General features: G+C 34.2%; 2 protein-coding genes across 2 annotated transcripts; both read right to left on the bottom strand.

Moving 5' to 3' along the window:
* Positions 1–3413: 3413 nt before the first annotated feature.
* Positions 3414–10776, bottom strand: LOC107952948 (uncharacterized). Its single transcript, XM_016888160.2, has 9 exons — positions 9772–10776; positions 9297–9485; positions 8865–8957; positions 8566–8748; positions 8376–8478; positions 8091–8267; positions 5178–7600; positions 4221–4825; positions 3414–3803 (listed from the first exon to the last, which is right to left on the bottom strand). Exons 1-9 carry the CDS (start codon positions 10009–10011, stop codon positions 3794–3796), a joined length of 4023 nt encoding a protein of 1340 aa, XP_016743649.2. The 5' UTR covers positions 10012–10776; the 3' UTR covers positions 3414–3793.
* Positions 10777–15311: 4535 nt separating this feature from the next.
* LOC107952945 (pentatricopeptide repeat-containing protein At4g01030, mitochondrial) lies at positions 15312–18702 on the bottom strand. The gene has a single exon (XM_016888151.2). The coding sequence runs from the start codon at positions 18555–18557 to the stop codon at positions 15735–15737; it is 2823 nt and encodes a 940-aa protein (XP_016743640.2). The 5' UTR covers positions 18558–18702; the 3' UTR covers positions 15312–15734.
* Between the last annotated feature and the right edge of the window lie 675 nt (positions 18703–19377).

A 19377-nucleotide genomic window follows, 5' to 3' on the forward strand; every position in this document is an offset into this window, starting at 1 on the left:
CTTGCTTACTTTGTCATCTTAAATTGTTCAATTCATTTTTTTTATATAAACCGAATAAATGTACTTCACCGCTTTTATAATCACCCTCATTTAAAAAACCTCTTAAAACGAGGCAATATTTCATTTTTGGAAGTTTTAGAGATCGTGTCCAATCGTGTTGGGTTTCAATTTTTCATTCTACTAAAATACAGAATATCCTTTTGAAATTTCATCCATGATTTCTTAAATTAAAATGAGGCAATATTTTGAATTTAGAAATTCGATAAATCGTGCCCAATCGTGCTGGGTTTCGATTTACCATTTGGCCAAATAGCCAAATATCCTTTTAAAATTTCAAATGCATGAGTTTTGGAAATCATGAGATGATTTGGTATCGATGTTTCAAAATGTTGTGTCCTATCGTGCTGGATATGATATTTTATTCTTTCTGAAAGAAAGTTCTGAAAGAAAGAATCTCAATATTCAATTTAGGATATCTAAACATTTTTAAAGGGATCGTGTTTTAAAATCTTTTCAACTTTTCAACATTAGGATGTTAATTGATCAATACGGTACCAATTTTGGGCGTTGCGAGGGTGCTAATCCTTCCTCGCGCGTAACCGACTCCCGAATCCGTTTTCTAGTTTTTCGTAGACCAAAAACGTTGTTTTAATAAACCAAAATGCTTTATTAAAATGATTGATCACAGGGTGACCCGATCACAGCTAAACAAAAAGGATTGGTGGCGACTCCATTTTCGTTTTAAAGTCGACCTTCATTTTTCAAAATAAAAATGGTTTCGACACCTATCTTCTTAGGAATTGTAAAACATCTCCTTGATATGTTCCAACAAAGTTGTTTAAATAATTTTCTTTTGACCACATATTGTTGTTAACAACTATAGTCATAAATTGTGCTCAATCATCTATGATTTTTTCATAGTATGCTATAAGAATAATAGTTAGATCTAAATATATTCCTCCTTGTTATTTAAATCATCTATTCTATGTGGGACTGGTTGAGCAGATGGTTCTCCTAAATTTTCAGATTTTATTTCATTTGTAGCTATATTTTCGGTTTGATTGCCAAAAATTCAAGTTATATTTTCAACTTGTTCATAGCTTTTATTAAAAGATCTTAAACAATCATCTTTTTGAAAATCTGGCTCTATTTTTCTTTTTCATGAGAATCTGTTTGATCAGTATCCATTGGTTCTGATATTTCTATATTTTCTTCCTCATCTGTTGAAGTATTTTCTTCATTAGAATTGTAATTTGTAACCTATATGTCTTTTAAGTTTATAGAATTATTAGCAGAATTATTAAAACTACTACTATTTGTAGTGTAATAGTTTAACATATAATGATAATTAAATAATGTAAACAGATCTTTATGTTTTTCATAAAGATATTCTATTAGTTTTAGATATTCTATTCTTTCATTTAACAGATGTCTTAGTAAATTTGTTCTTCCAATGTTCTATAAGTTGTTTATAGGATTGGAAATCATATTTTGGTTGATGAGTATATTTTATTTTCTATTTTTTTTGGTTTTTTATGTCTTTTGTTTGTAGAAGACAGATTCTTCAAAGGAAGTATCTTCTTCTTCTGAAAAATTTAATATTATATTACTATTTCCATAATATAAATGTCCTAAATCTATTTTTTTCTGTATTTTTATTAATGAGAACTTGTTCTAATTTATTAACTTCAGATAAGATTTTTTTAGATTTGTTGTTCAAATCTAATTCTATAACTTCTCCTAAATTATTTACGTGTTCTATTTTACTTACTTTATTATAAAACTTATAAAAATATATAGAAGTAATATCTATTAAACTATTAAAACCCTTATTGAGAGCTGAAACATTGTTTTCATTTTTTGGATCAATATGTATAGCATGATTGCAAATTTTATTCTTATATAGACAATCAGTTTCTTCCATGAAACTTATTTTAGGTACCTAAAAACTTTTGTTATCTTTATATGTTCTTACTTTAAAAAGCCAAAAGTCTCACCCAAACATAAATAGCCTATTGTAAGACAGAATAACAGATATATAGGTTTTAAGATAAACAAACACGAAATAAACAAAACTGAAAATAAAAAATAAGAACTTACAATGAATACTAAGATATTATTTCTCCAAATAACGTTACACTGCAACTCTGATACTAATTACAACGGGATACGGTAAACAATAGATAATATTACAAATTTACAACCTAAAACTAGTAGAAAGGAAAAGGTTTTTAAAGAAAGAAAAGATAGTGGATAAAAGTAAAGAGGATGGTGGATGAGAAGTGGATGGAGATAAGTTCTCTAAACTTCCTTCGATGCCCCCTTAGGCTTCCTTCATCTTCCTTTTATAGGAGAATTCTTGAACTCTATTTAATTTCTTTTAAATCCCGCACAGTTTTTCTAATAAGGATAATATCTCATCATTAATTTGACATGGTTACTTCCGCGTTGTTTCCTTTTTTGTCTGTATCTGGATGTTGCTTTCCTAAGTTGCTTTCTTAAATGTCATTTTTCCACTAAGCTTCCTTTTTTGTTTTCACTTGGATGTTGTTTTCCCAAGTTGCTTCCTTGATATTTTAATTGGTTTTTATCCTTCTTGAATATTTACTAGATTCATTTCCTCCATTTCATATAACTGTAATGAATCTATTGACAGTCTTGGTGAGTTCCAATTTTCCCATGTATTCTTGATTTCTTTTATTATGTGTGATGAAAAATCATCAATCTCCATATTAGCTATCTTTTTTAATAATTGCATGCATTCTTCGTCTCTATCATCTTGAGTGTTTTTAGTATCATATGCCAATATTCTTTTCCATCGGTCCATAAGCTGTAAGTTTTTTATTGAAGTAAATTAAAAAAGATAACTGACATAGAGATTGATAATTTTCTATCACATAGGACAAAAGAAATCAAGAATACATCGAAAAATTAAAATTCACCAAGAATGTGAATAGATTCAAGATGAAATGGAGAGAAAGCAATTTGGGATAATGACATCCAAATGCAGACAAAAAAGAAAGTAATGTAAAAACAACCATGTCAAATCAATGATGAGACATTATCTTTATTAAAAAAACTATGCAAGATTCAAAGGAAATTAAATAAAGTTCAAAAATTTTCCTATAAAAAGGAGATGAAGGAAGCCTATAAAGGCATCGAAGGAAGTTTAGAAAACCTCTCTCCGTCCACTTCTCATCCACCATCCTCTCTACTTTTATCCACTATCCTTCCTTTCTTTAAAAACCTTTTCCTTTCCTTTCTACTAGTTTTAGGTTGTAAATTTGTAATATTATCTACCGTCTCCTGTAACCCGTTTTATTTTACTTTACTCTTTGACCAGAAGAAAATTTTCATTGCACTGGAGACCGAACAAGAAAGTTACTGAAATGTAATGTCAAAATAAAATCTCCTAATAACAATGTGGGTAAGTACATCTAAATCATTGCAATTAATAGAGAACTCGGTTCCTTTCATTTTGTAATCCTAAGGAGCTCCTATTTCGGTTACAATGTGTAGAACCCTAAACTTAAGTCTAACCTCCCGAGTCCTGCATTCTTTTCACCATTACTCTTATCTCCTCAAAAGCAGAGCATTTAAAAAAAATGATTTTATCATTCATAATGTACATACAGGCACAAGCCAAGAAGCATGGTTGACCATCTCGAGTGAGATGTGAACAAACATGCCTTGTAAGGGGCTTTTCACAAATGGCACTCCATTATTTCTTCCCTCTGATGGAAAAGAAAGGGGCCAAGAATCCTCATCTTCAGCCACAGATTTGGCAATAAAATCAAAGTCCTCTGTTAAAGACAAATAAATGAGATTCAGAAAACAATCTAATTGAAACAAAAGAGTTCAAAATATAATGTCGAAGGTATGAACTTTAAAAAAGAGGGTTATGATCCACTTTTAAAATTCAATATACTTGCCATATAAGGAATAACTACTAGTCATAGACTCATGGTTTGTGGCAGAGAAACAGCCCATCAGAACTATGAGCATCAGACAGGAAAAGGGTGATGCCAACGTGGGAATAGGAGGAGAGCAAGCAGCAATTCCCATACAGCTAATTCAAGCTGTCCATAGATACGCCATCAACTCTATTGCCAGACCAGTAAAGGCATTTCAACAATAGCATAGATGCTGCGTTCTACTTAGGCTGACTCCTTTTGTTTAGTCTAGTAAAGAAACTATCTCAGACAAGCAAGACAAATTACCTTTGGAGGTGGGGTGAAGAAGGCTGATCTGGAGAAGATTGTTGAGCAGAGGTACCATGAAACCTTTGCTTGTCATATACCCCACCTGGGTTGCTTCCATCACTTACCTGTGATGCTTCTTCATTCATGCCTGAGAAATCCACTGGTCCAAGAGAACCAAATTCAAGTTGTTCATCAGAGGAACCATAACCAGAATTATGATCATAGGGATACAGCATGACAACAGAAGGAATGGTAGGTCCATTTGACGACACCCCACTGGTGTTCATGGCTGGCAGTGGATACATGCCATATTGCATGCTGGCAGAGCTACCTTGAGAAGAGTTTGCACAGACCGGACCGTTATGAGACTGGTATGAAGAAAACGAATCATGCCTATGTGAGCCCCAAGGCCTCTCAGCTCTGCTGTCATCAGCAACAGCACCCAATTGGTCACATGTGAACCTTGATTTTTCATTTTGATTGCAACTATGGCTGTACCCAGCAGCTTGTGACTTTGAATTGGCAATCCAGTTCCCATCTCTATCACCATGGTGGTCATTTCTATCATAATTATATTTTCCCCTCCTTGTATTTGCAGAATGCTGTTCTCTGATTGAAACTTTCTGAAGTAGAAAAACGTATAGAAAACTTATGAAGGCTATAGTTTTAAGTGTTAAATGGCACAAAGCTAACAATATTAAGATCACTTCAAAAGACAGACTAATGTATGAATATCTTATGGCCAAGACAATATTGCATTTGAAAAGATTGTCCACTGTATCGTTGTACGCTAAATTAAAGGAGAACGGAAAAATTACAGGACCGTGTATGTAAACAACATCACTCTCCAAAGCATGCATAATGGAAAAACAGGACCATGTATGCAACCAAAATTACTTTTCAAAGAAGGCAAAGTTCAAATGCAGAAATTTAAAGTCATAAAGGCTCATTAGAGAATGTCAGTATGTGACTTACAGGATTAGGCAGGTAGGTCCCAGTACCACTGCAATATCTTGGCATCTCATCAGCATGCCGTTGGTATACGCTCGCAGGTCTATTTGAAACAGATTGATGGGGAGCAGAAACAATACGAGGCCCATAATTCATAAGTTGAGAAAAGAGGTTCACATTTGATGGAGGAGGTCTCCCAGGACCATCCCATGGAAAATGACCTTGTAAATATAAAGGTGGCACCACAACAGGAGAAGGATAAATCAGAGGTGGAGGATATTGTGAATTTTGGCAAAACCGTCCATATTGCAAGTTTTGCCAATGGCTAGCAATGTCACCATTGAGAATGTCTGACTTACGCTCTACTGGCTCGAGAGATGAAGCATTTCTTGTAGAACTAGAAGTACTTAACACCTCAGATTGATCAAGTCCCGCAGATGATTCAAAATTCTGACAAGAATCATTGTTATCCAAACCCTCATCCCAACCAAAATGGCTTGTTGATGCATCTGGAGCTCCTGTTTCTGCTGGAATGTTGTACACAGGGCACAATACAAATGGTACTGGCGGCCCTGTTATGGTGAAGGCCAAGGGAGGAACTCCAGAATTATCCATAGTTCTTTGACCTGAACCTGGACCTAAGAGGAATGGAGTAATGGGTATCAATGGATCTGAACCACTTGTCAAGGCTGTCTCAAATCCAGATATTTGATGCCTTGGAACAGGCAAAGAACAAACTGGTTGAGGTTCAATAGTTCTTCCTGCCATATCACTGCTCCCTATTGATGGTGGGTTCCAGTCTCTGCTATTGTCTTCTGCCTGAGAGGAATAGTCAGATACACTTTTACCTTTTCCACATGTAGCAGAAGGAACCGCAGAAGAAGACAATTTCCTACCCCTTTTCTCCCTAGCTGGCTTACAGACCTTTGCAGACGACCCATCCCAAGAACTTTCTGATGAGGTTTTCCTTCTGAGTGAACTTGTATGTGAAGCAGTCATGGATCTAGAACTTGTAGTTCTTTCATCAAAGAAAACATCATTACCTCGGTTATCATCTAGATGACCTTCCCTACTTGAACCTCGAGTTTCTTTAGCAAACTTCTGTTGGGTTTTAGAACTACCAGAGCTGCTTACCCTAGAAGACTGAAAAAATTTATAGCGAGCTGAGGTTGAAAGTTGCTTATCATCCGACTGAAGCATTTCAAAACTCCCGTTATGAAGATCAACAAAACCACCACTAGAACCCCTGTCTTGTTCCTGCCATGAATCACGTTCCACTTCCCCTGAGTTCATTTCTGGAGAACCAAAATTTTCACTACTGGCCTCAATTGGATCCTCTGTATTTGAGGCTAACCCAATGCTAGAAAAATAATGGGCCAGAGGAAAAGAGACCAATCCTTGGGGAAACATTTGAATATTTGAAGGAAGGATTCCACCCAAATTTCTCTGATTGTATCCCATTGGTAGAGATTGGAAAGGAAAAGGTAAGTGACCTGCAGCTAAATTTAGCGGAACAGGAACCTGACCATCAAAGCCATGAGCCGTAGAAAATGCCATCATGTTCAGTAGATCTTGCTCTTCTTGATGCATTCCTTGTACACCTGGAACCAAAGAAAATTCCTGACTCATGGTTCCCAAGCCAAAATCATCTTGGAAACTATTTGGAAGACTGTTTGGATCAGCAGCAGTATCAATGCTTTGATGGTTTGATGCTTGCCTAATAGATGAAGGATCATCAGATGAAGATTTAATGTTATGCCTTTCTGCCAAACCAGATTCCATATTCTTCCCCCCGTCATTATTTGACCTCATAGAAGCAATCTGGGTTTTCCCACTCTCCGGCATTCTGTTCTGCCTTTGGTTAGAAGTAACTTCTCCATATGTTTCAGTAAGCTCAGGACTAGAACACGTCCTTGCAAAAAGATATCTTCCTTGAACATCAATCACCAAATTCTCTGCTTTAGAAATTCTCTGACCAGCACTGTTATGAACATTCTGATTGGAATTAGAATCCCATCTAACTTGATCAGAGGTTTTTGAGTTGCTCTTGCTACCATGACTCCTTTGGTTTTCAGTACAAGAAACAGCAGAAACATCACTAATCTTACTTGTGCTTTCCAAAGGATAATTAACATGCTGTAATGAAACACCAAATGATCCTTGAACTCTTTCAGCTTGAGTTTCATGCCGTGAGGACATGTCATTTCCTTTGCTGCTTGAATTGTTTCTGATATTCTTAGATCCATGAGTGTGGTCCAAATTTGACAATCTCAAGCACCGCAGATCATTCCTTGGTGCATCAGGCCGTTGGCCACTGCCATGCCTTTCCCATGTATTCATAAAGAATTGATTTACTTCATAATACAGGTCCTCTTTGGGACAATCAAGCACTCTTGCCAACTTTTTAGCACCAAATGCAAATGCACTGCGTATCCTAAAGAAATTGCCTGGAGAATATAGAATTATTTTTATTCACAACAAAACCTATTATTAGCAGAGGATACATCCAACCAGAAAATTCACAACTCTATCTATTCCAAAAGCACTAAGACTGAAAAGTTTTACATGTACATGGCACTATCCATCATCGACTCATGACATGCTTAATCATAAAGTTTCTGCTAAGTGCCAGAATTTTGCAGAAGTAAACAAAATCAAGATTCTAATTGTTTTCTATTACCTTTTCATCCCTGCATTGACAGTCTCTTCAACTTCCTTTTTACCAATTTAAGTTAAATATTTTAAAAAGTTCTTAATCAGGTCGCTGTATTAGAAGTTCATTGCAATGTATCACCCACAACTGAATTTGATGGCAACAAAGTATGCAGACATAGTTTTGGAAACAGAGAATGATAAGTAAGGGAGAAGGAAGTCACAAAGACAGAGAAATATCAAAACAATACAAGGAATAACCACTTAAAAAAGTTACAGATGTACCTTTACTAACACTACGTCCAAGATTGTTATTTAGACGCAAAGGATCAATCACATTGAAATGTTTAGAAGTGAAGGGTTGCCCCTGATTTTCTTGGCAAACAGCATATCTTGAACTGCAAGTATCAAGAAAATATTTGCTAAGTAATAACTCTCCACCATCTTTTCGAGGAGGTTCCGCTGCAAAAAAAATGTATTTCAAACAATGTAATTAATAAAAAAAAAACATTTGGTAAATGGAGGATTCTTATTCAAAGCTTAGAATAAGATGTCCAGAAAATGCAGTACCGGATATGTCTGGAAGCGAACGAATTGGAACAGGCCCCCATAGGCTAACACAAAAATTTTCCCAATCAAACTTGCTAAAGAACTCAAGAAAACGATACAGGACCTAAGCATGAAGACGTGAGAAAAGTCAAACAGATGTGGAGACTAACGAAAAAAGAATAAAAAAAAATAGAAAGGTAAAAATGGCCACCTCAAGTGGTCCAGAAAAGGACTTATTGTAAACATGGAATATGTAAAGAACCAAGGTTTCCAAGGCATAAGTTGAGATAAGTCCATGATGAGCACCCAATATACGGCTCTCATAATAACACCATGCTTTTATCAATATGATGCTACGCTTGAACAAATGGTTCTGATTTATCAAAATATCAACCTACACACATGGACATTAAGCTTGGTTAAAACTTACACTAATCCCTAAAGGTCCACCATTCCACAATTCCAAAAATAAATCTGCAGACATTAAGTGGCAGGTATTGCATCACTGACCTCTTCAAGAAAACAAAGGGTACATAATCCACCGAGCTGATTAAATGAAATGTCTACCACAATATTTTCTACAAGACACTTGATTATCTTCACCTGAAGTGCATGAGAAGAAAAAGGAAATATAAAAACAAATTCATGTGTTAAAATAACATAATCAAGCAAACATGTGAAGAATTCTACAGCTAGTTTAAAGCAAGACCTTCTAAAGATAATATTAAAAATAGGAAGAATAGCATTAACACAGCAAATAAGAAGATCCCAGCCAGTAGCAAGTGTCACAAACATGCAATTTTCATTGAAGAAATCAGGCCAAGGATACTAAAATGTTGACATAAGGATAAACAAGATATTCTAAGAATCAAGACAATCTCTGAGATTCCAGAGAAGATTCCATAAGAATTGTGAAGAAAAGGCATCAAATCATGACTTTACCTCGGCCTGAATGTACTGAACTTCTTTCACTCGGAATTCAGCATTTTCATTTTTTTCTTCATTTTCCAGCATATCACGAACCTGATGAGCCCATGTATCCTTCAAATTTTGATTCTTACTGAAGGCTGTTAAGTCAATATCCCCATCAGGCAAATACGTCTTGAGGGGCACAGACCCAAAAGTAAACACCTATCATCAAAAAGCAAAGAAACTCAACATTAAAATTGGTATAGCATAAGTTACATTCAGCCTTCCAGTCAACATCCCGAAAAAGAAATGCAAAGATGTGAACTTTTTATCCTATTTATATGAATACCCCTTATGAATTATCCACATTTAACATCTGTAACAGAGTGAATTCATTCAATCATCTCCTCAACATAGAAACCAAAAATGAAGAATTAGACATATATAATTTCATAGATGGCATTCACATTATGAAAAGAAATTATAATGGAGTGGCATTTGATTAGACCTGACAAGGGAAACATTTAGCGATTAGGCGTTGTACATAATCCGCGACCGCATTACGGCGACTTTCCGAGGGTGAATCGGGCTGAATGCAGGCAATGAGATCAGCGGTTCTTTCCTCAGCCTTCATCCATCGCTCCGAGTCAAGTACCAGAATAACCGAGGCGGCTTCATTCGGTAACAAACCGTTCGGTAATAACCCGATGGGTGGCTGCTGTGCCGCCCACCCTTCATACTCTCCCATGCAATCCTAAACCACTTTTCCTTCCCTAATAACTTCTTAACCCTTCGAACCACCACAACGCAACAAAAAACAAAGACAATAATTTCAAAATAACAAGGCAACTAATCCGAATATAGAAGTGGTTTCTTTCAATACGTACGGTTTCCAGGTGAATATATGACTACGAAAAAAAAATGAACTTTGGAATTAGTTTTAGGCTTCTTCTTTTTTTTAATTAATCAGGTAAGAACCTATATCGTCGTATTAACGTTTCTGAAGTAAGGAAATGGCAAGTGCAGTAAATACTGCCAAAAGGAACGGGATATTCTAATAAATTTCCCAGGTAAGTTTTCTTTTCTTTTCCTAATTGATAATAAGAATCAACAAAAATCGGATAAAAGAACCCTAGAAACTAGAAAACTAAAGCTAGAAAAAAAAGGAAAGGGAAAAGGAAACCTGGGAGGGCAAAAGAAAGGAAAGGGAAACAATAAAGGGAGCGGTGATATTATCAAAAACCCTAAATAGAAACTGCACCAATCCTGGAAATTGGGAAGTATCGGCGAATCATCAGAAAAAGAAGGTGAAGGAGGTAGAAAAAGCAAATGCAAATGAAAATATTGGCGATAAAATTGGAAATAGGAAAAAAAGGAATGAAAATAAAAGAAAAAAGCCTACTATGGGTCTGTGGTAAAGAGTCAGAGAAAGAAGAAGAGGGAGGGAGGGGGAAGAGAGTGGAGGCGTTTGGTTACAAGGATATGGGATTCCTCTTCTTTCAAGAAATAGTTAGACCCAATCAAATCTAATAACTAAGGCCTTCTAAGATATACAATGGGCTCGGACACCCAAATCAAATGCAAGGATAACAGGGAAAACGATGTTAGATTTTATTTTCATGATTTTGTGAGCGTATTTTCAATTTCTTTTTACCATCTATGAATATCAATTATGTTAGCTCTTAAGTATTGATAAGGGTAGTCCTGGACTAAAGGGGTAAGTCCTCTCTTCTTCTTTTTTCCTCTATAATATTATTTCCTTTCTTTATTTTAAAGCTTTTGAACTAATTTAAATATCAGAAAACATCTCAAAATATAATTCTAGTACTTTTTAACTTATCGATAGAAAAAAAAAGTGATTGATAGAGCTAATGAAAATGTCATAGTAAACAGAACTACTAAAAAGTTCATTCACAACAATTTAAATTTTTTTTTAAAAAAAAGAGACATTCTAATAAGATTAAAATGAGATAAATGTATGATCCCATGAAAATAATTTTTTTAAAATAACTTCTTTTATTCCACAAATTGCTACAAGAAACATGCAAAAAGCCACCCAAATGATATATGCTCCACATTTCAAGAGAATTTACATGAAGTTATTAATGCAGTTGGAGTATTTCTTGATACACCACAAGAGAAATATGATCCTTCCTCAATTACTTACAAGTTATGATGGCAGGACCATCCATATTTCAATTATGGAGTAAGGCCACCAACTATTTATAATTTTCAACTAAGGTCACATGCTTGTGCACAATCATCCTCTTCAAGTTTAGGTATGTATTTTGAATAAATTGTTAAATCACTTGTGACTAGCACACAAATTTTAATAGGAGCAAAAATTAAGCATTCACAACTTGGAGAATCAAATTAGTTAGTTGACAATTTTAGGAAGTCGACTAAAATCTCAGGATAAATTGCTTTCACAAACTGTTATTAATTCAAAACAAAAGTTAATGCAATTACTTTGAGAAGTTGTTGTAACACTCTATACCCGACTCAATGTCCGAGCTTTAAGTGCCACATTAGCTGCTGGAGCAACTATAATCTAATTATATTCAATTTATGCCAATTAACATAAAAAAAAAACAAGTACTATAAATATATGGTATGTCATATAATCATTACCGAGTCTTACATGAGCTTACAAAAGTTCTAAAGCTACCTTGAAGTTGAATTAAGACTAAATTGTAATGTTAGAAAAATTTCAAGTTGATATTACGACATAGAGAGCTCCTCGTCACAACATAACATATTGTTATAACCTTGTCATTATGACCAAATTTGACATATCACTGTGGTCTGAAATTTTGATCTCGTCGCGACGTCACATTATTTCTACAATTTCTAAATAAATATCAACCTACAACTTTTCAGATTAACTATCAAACACAAACATTTCATATTCAACCGTCATATGTCATTCCCTAGCATTATTTCATGCATTTCAATACCTTATTGAACATTTTACTAATGCATCATCACATGTAAGTTAACAATTTAGTGCAACTCATTCAAAACATATGCATTCTTACCTAAATTCATCAAAGTCAAAAACCTTCAGCATTTGACACAATGCAAACCAATTATGCAACACATATACAAACAATGTATAGGGAGGTACCAACATTTATGTAACGGTGTTAAAGAAAATGTATGTGGTTTGTACGTGTTGCACATAGAATGGATGGTAATAAATGCTGATTTATTGAATTAACCAGTGGATAATTACATAGATTGGGTAGAGGTGATGTTGCGTATTTTGGATAGGGAGGCTTTTGTTGGTGATGCAAAAATTTGACTGTTACAATATGATTGTTGTAATTTAATTGTTATAATATGATTATTGGGATCTGACCGTGTAATATGACCATTGAATTTTTTGTATCACTTTAACCATTTGAGAATCTTATAAATAGGTCAATTTTTCTCCATTTTTTACGAGCAACAAAATAAGAACTTCTCTCATTCTTTTCAATTATCTTTTTTCTCAAAATAAAATCTTTCTTTTTTCTAAAATTTTGTTATCTTACTAAAATTACATTAGAGGAAATTCTGCTTAAGAGTTTGAATTTTAAACAGAACCGTCTATGACTGCCTTAACCTTTAAACCTAGTATAATTTTTTTGGCCAAGTTTTCCGACCTGCTTTAAAGCTTTATTTTTATCTTATTTCCTGATTTCTTAGAGAAAAGTAATACTAATTGTATTTCACTTTCCTTATTCGAGTATACGAATATTGAAGTTCTATTTTGTAGTTGAATTTTTACTTTTACAAGCCTAGCTTTGTTACTTTGGCAATTGTAAATTGTGGAAAAATTATTTCAACTGATATTGCTTTAGAGTAAGCTCGGTAACTGTAGGATGAATTCATATTACACAATTTAGGTTGACGCCGGATCATTCCACAAGCAAAGAGAGTGGTGCATTTGATAGTGAAAATACACTGAAAATAAACATTGATGGTGCATTTGATAAGGCGGATATATCTAGGATGTAGGGTGTCGTGGTACACGCTGGCGGGAGGTTTCACACATAGCCTCCTTGCTATGTTGACTACGTAAATGATGGAGCCACAGGCTTTCATCCTCAGGCTGAAATTTGTTGAGAACCGATGCTTAGAAATATAATCATTGAGGGTAATGCTTATGGACTGATTTCTAAACTCCAAAGAAATTTGGTTGATTTAATTTTGCTGGGTTACTTAGTTGATGAAGAACGTTCTTTAGCTTTAAATTTTCATAATGTTCCTTTTTGTTTTATTAGCAATACCAGTAATAGGGTGGCACATAGAGTCGCCCAGATGAATCGTCTTAGCTCTAGTTTCATTATTTTTGGTTTAGGTTTTTCAAATGAGATTACAATTATATTATGGTTTTAATTAGTTTGATTAATAAAATCTCATTTTTACTTTTTTAAACGTGACACATATCATTTTTAGGGTGAAGTATAAAATAGATATAATAATTTATTTGATCATTCAATTTTTTAAAAAAAAATTATTTTAATTTTCTATTTTTTCACCTTTTTTTAGTTATTGAATTTGCCTGTGTTTGTCAAATCACTCCAGCATAAATGAAAAAGTTAATGTTGGTTAGCTGTACTAGCATAACATTCACGTGACAGTCCACGTGTATGTTACATCAGTAATTAATTTTTTAAAATATAATTTTTATAATTTTTTTTAAATTTTTAAATTTTTAAAGTTTAATTAATTACTAACATGACATCCACATGGCAATCTACATGTATGCCATGTAGCAAAGTTAACGACGGTTAACTTTTTCATTAATTTTGGGTTGATTTGACAAACAACGCAAGTTTAAAAGCTAAAAAAGAAAAAAAATTAAATGAAGGATTAAAATGATTTTTTTATAAAATTGGAGGACCAGATAAGTTGTTATGCCTATAAAATAAGTAGTAAAAAAATGTAATAATATCGGAGCTTATTTGTGGAATTAAAAATTTTTAGAACAATTATATTAATTAGTACTAACCCTCTGTTTAATCATATGAACATTAATATAGTATAAAAACTATAATGTTTTGTGGTAGCTCGAGTAAGAATTGAGGAATTCAAGGCAGAGTCAAGTAGAAGATATAATAATCGAGAGATATAAAAATAGGATTGGAGATGGGGGTGAGAAGAAAACCTCCGGCCTTGTACAATTGCCATCCCAATTTAAGTATTGTAAAGAGATGAAAATTTTAATTTGACCTATTATCATCTAGAAATAATGTTCCCTTTTCTGGCTGTGTTGTACGGATAAAATTTCTGCCTTGTTAGTGATGAATGAATGCATTCTTTTTCACTGGGTTAGAAATAAAATTTTTACTAACAGAAAAATGTGAAATAAAACTTAGGTTTTGAAGACAAAATATTGACAGCATGTTTACCAATTTTAGTCTATACCATGGAAACATAAGGTCTAGTGACTATACAAGTCTTGGTGGAGATGCTATTGACCTAGGATTTTCCTTTTTTCCATGGTAAAGAGAAAGAAAAGAAAGGCTAAATCATCTATATGTTGTTAACATATGCATATGCGTAGAAACCATGATGAAGGCCGAGAGTGCAGAGTTATACCCTATCATAACTCTGTAAATGTGATTGTGTTCAATTCAATCATTTGAGATAAATATCTCAACAAATTAAAATTTAATTAATGGCTTTAATGAACCCTCCTAAAAAATATCATTAACAAATTGAAAAATGAAGAATGAAAATAAAATGAATGATGGAAAATTTCTCCCTTGAACAACAAAGCTTCAATAAAAAAATGAAATTCAATAAACTCCACAAATGACTCTAACCAACTCTTAAGACTGAACCCAAATAAATTGGAGGATGAACAATTTTCCCATGGCTTCAAGATTAAGATTAAGAAGAAAACCTATTTCTAAAAAATAACAAAATATAAATTTCACAAAGGAGTTAAAATTTATTGATCAAAGTATCTTTGTAATAAATAATGAAAGACTTTTATATAGGTTAGCTAATTACATCAAAATAAAACTCTTTTTAAGTATAATAAAACTCTAAACAAAGTAGAATTAAACTTTCTTATTAATTAAGAAACATAAAACTCCTAAAACAATTTTAAATACTTAAACATATCATAAAATTCGAAATAAATAAATAATAAAATTTAATATATACAAACCGAAACCAAAACACGTAATTCCCCGTAATAATCCGGTCTGAAAACTCTGCTCACACCGTCCTCACTAAAACGATCATAACTAGAGCTCTCAACCTCAAAATTGAGTGATTCAAAGTGTGTTTTGAAGTTAAGAGATGGTTCTTTAAACACTATGCAGACATCTCATCCTATAACTGCCTAGATTCCATCCAAACATTCGTTGCAAGTTGACTAATTTTTAGTGAATTCAATTAGTTGCTGTAGTCATGCATGATCTCTTAAGATAGTGCCTTCTGAAATGGTGAAAGCCATAACAACCTCTGTTGTTACCAACAATCATTGCAGGAACACTTCCCTTCACTGAAATGGTGAAACCGACTACCATCCCGTAGGAAAATCTCTCGATTCTTAACCAATGACATGTATTTAGCTGCAGTATGGCAGTCGGGGCAAATCCTTGAGTTCTTGATTACCCTGATAGGTGTAATGCTTCTTGACTTGATTAGTCCATAAGTTATAGCCAATTTCTCTGTGTGACTAAGTAGCACCTTCTCCTTTTCACTGTCATCAATATTTTGATAAACACACTTGACATCAGGTTTATACCCAAGCTTCTTCATTTCAGAAACCAGATGGTACAACTCATAATATATCTCCCCTTCATCTGGATGGTTCTCTCCTGCACAGAATACATGAATTATCTGATCAATTTCAACCCAGCTCCAAACTTGCCCATTTTTCACCCCTATATCACTCATCAAATCTTTGATACGTTCAACATCCCCCCATCTGTCAAACATGGCATATAGATTCAACATCAAAACATAATTTGCAGAGTTATAAGGTTCTAACTCGAAAAGTTTCTTTGATGCAATCTCTGCCAGTTGGATGTTCTTATGGATACGGCAGGATCCAAGAAGAGCACCCCAAATGGTTGCATCTGGTTTCAATGGCATACTTTGCATGAAATCCCAAGCTTCATCAAGGTATCCAGCTCTTCCAAGCAGATCTACCATGCAAGAATAATGTTCAATTGTTGGTATTATCCCATAGACAGAGCTCATACTATCAAAATATTTCCATCCTTCATTAACTAAACCTGAATTCTTAGAACCAGAGAGTACAGCTGTGAATGTTATGGCATCTGGAATTATGTCTGCCCCAAGCATCTGCTCAAAGAGTGAGACCACCTCTTTACCAAGACCATAGATTGCAAACCCCATAATCAGACAATTCCAGGTGGCCAACGTTTTATTCTCAATCCTCTCGAAAACCTCATAAGCAGCTTTCAAATTGCCGGATTTACAGTACATGTCAATAAGTGCAGTAGCTACAAAGACATCTTCAATAAAACCATTTTTTATGCTGAAGCTGTGTATCTCTTTGCCTTTCTGTAAAAGAGATAGCCCTCCACAGTTTCGAAGTAAGCTGGATAAAGTGACAGAGTTGGGCCTGATACCCTCTCGTTGCATTTGGCTGAAGAATTCAAGAGACTCCCTATAGCTTCCATTTTGTGAACTGCCTGAGACCAGAGCAGTCCAAGATACCACATTGGGACTCATTCCTGAACTCTTTACTTGATGAATCAGGCCCAAAGCTTCATCATCTTTCCCCCACATGGAATATCCTGAAATCAAACTATTCCATGTTACTAGGTCTGGCGTTATCCCTTCCTCTTCCATCTCATTCATTAATTTCCTAGCATCGTCAAAAAGGCCCTTGAACGAATATCCAGATATTAACGTGTTCCAAGCAACAATATTTCTTTTATTCTTCATGCAACTAAAAACTGCATTAGCTTTTCCTATATCATTATGCTTCACATACATGTCTAGCAATGAAGTTACCACATATGCATCAAAATCCAACTCATTTCTTGTAACATAACCATGAATTTCTCTCCCAAAGTTCAATATTCCCAATTCAATGACAGCTTGAAGAACACTGGTGATAGAGCTTGAATTTGGCCTGAAACCGACAACCTGCATTCTCCGCAAAATTTTCAGGACTGCTTTATGAGATCCATGAAGGGCATGGCCAGACAAAAGGCAGTTCCAGGTTATTATATCATGTTTTACATCAGATGATTCCATTTCCTTCAATACATTCCAAGCATCATTCAAATAGCCATGGGTAGCATAAGCCGAAATTATAGAATTCCAAGAAGATAGGTTATGATCTTGCATCAAACCAAAAACTCTCCTAGCAAGTTCCAGTCTATTATTTCTTGAGTACATATTGATTAAGGAATTGCTTACCAATAAATCAGATTCTAATGCAAATTTTAGTACATACCCATGAATTTGCTTTCCTTCCTCGAGAGCTCCCACTTTGCTACAGCAATGCAGCAATTTTGCAACGGTACTAGCATAAGCTTTAGCACAAGAAAACTGCATTCCCCTGAACAACTCCATAGCCTTCTCCCATCTCTCATTCCTCAAGTTTAACATGATAACTTCATTCCAGGCAAGCTCTTTCTTTTCCACCATTTCATTGAAAACTTGATTGGCACTCTCCAGTTCCCAACACCTCCCATAAAAATTCATCAATGCACACTTCAAATGCACATCCAAATCGAAACCTTTCTTGACCAGATCAGCATGAATCTGCAACCCTAGCCATGGATCCATCAAACTAGCACACATCTTCAGAACCAAAGTAAGAACTTTACTATCAAAAACCACTCCTTTACCACATAGTTCACCAAAAACCTCAAGTACTCTACGTGTCTGTCCCCCACAACTTTGAAGCTCGTCCAAGAAAGAACTCCAGAAAACATAGTTCCGAGCGAAACCTACGAAGAAAATCATCGTAGCGGCTCTGAAATCGTTGAATTTCACATAACTCGAGATCAAACTCTTAGTCATAGAATCTGAACTCCAACTATTACTCATTTTAAGCAACCTGGCATGCAAAACTTTAACTGACTCCAAACTGTTGACCTCTTTTAAGTCATCGGAGAAGTGAAAAGCAGGGGAAGGAGAGAGATGTGACCAAGAGTATGACAGTGATAAATTAGAGAGTTGGGTTGCAGGAGAGATGAGTGCGGGGCCAAGAGCCACAGAAGCAGGTGAAACTTTTTTGGGTTTTATAGAGTTTTGACTCTGGGAGAGAGTAAAGTAGCGTTGGAATGGTGCTACTCTATCCATGGAGGCTTTTTGGCGGTTGGGCGATGAAATGAGGATTGTGAAGGTGGTGGTTGGGTTTCGAAGAAATGGCGGTTTTGGGGTTTTGTTTTCATTCCACGTGAAGCGATCGGATGAAAAAAGAAACAGCGCTGCCTTCAGGATTTCATGGATAAGGCTTTTTATCCATACTTTGCTTTATTATTATTTATGTCCAAAAGCTTTTTCTCTTTTTGCGTTTTCACCTCTCTTATTATCACCCATTGGGATCAATCTGAATACATAAATTTTGATATTTTAATTTTGTGTAATTGTATAATTTTAGTTTAATTTTTATAAATAACTAACCCTCCTTTTGAAACATTCATGTTTCCTTTTTTGCATACACTCATTTTTGTATTTACCCTAAATAAAAGAAAATACATCTATTAGTTTTTCCAAATGCTCAATGTATTGAGAACTCCATCTGTTAGAGAGGTCTAATCAAATTATTCTTATTATTAAATATATTAATATAATCCTGTACTATTAAAAAATTTAAATAAAGTCAAATTAAAATAGATTTAAAATTTACTATTGAAAGATGTTTAACAAAATTAATATTTTTAAAGTTTTTATAGTTTTATAAATAAAATTTTTGTTTGGAATTGAACTACAATTGAAAAAAATAAATTTCAAAATATTTTTAATATAGTTTAAATTTATTTGATTTTTTTTAATAGTATAGAGACTAAATTAATCCATTTAATAATAGAAGGACTAAATTGATCCAATTTTCATAATATAGGAACCTCTTAGATACTTTAAAAAATAAAAATAAAATTTCATATATAATTAAATTAAA

This window comes from Gossypium hirsutum, chromosome A07 (assembly GCF_007990345.1).
Source record: "Gossypium hirsutum isolate 1008001.06 chromosome A07, Gossypium_hirsutum_v2.1, whole genome shotgun sequence".
In the NCBI taxonomy this organism is placed as follows: domain Eukaryota; kingdom Viridiplantae; phylum Streptophyta; class Magnoliopsida; order Malvales; family Malvaceae; genus Gossypium; species Gossypium hirsutum.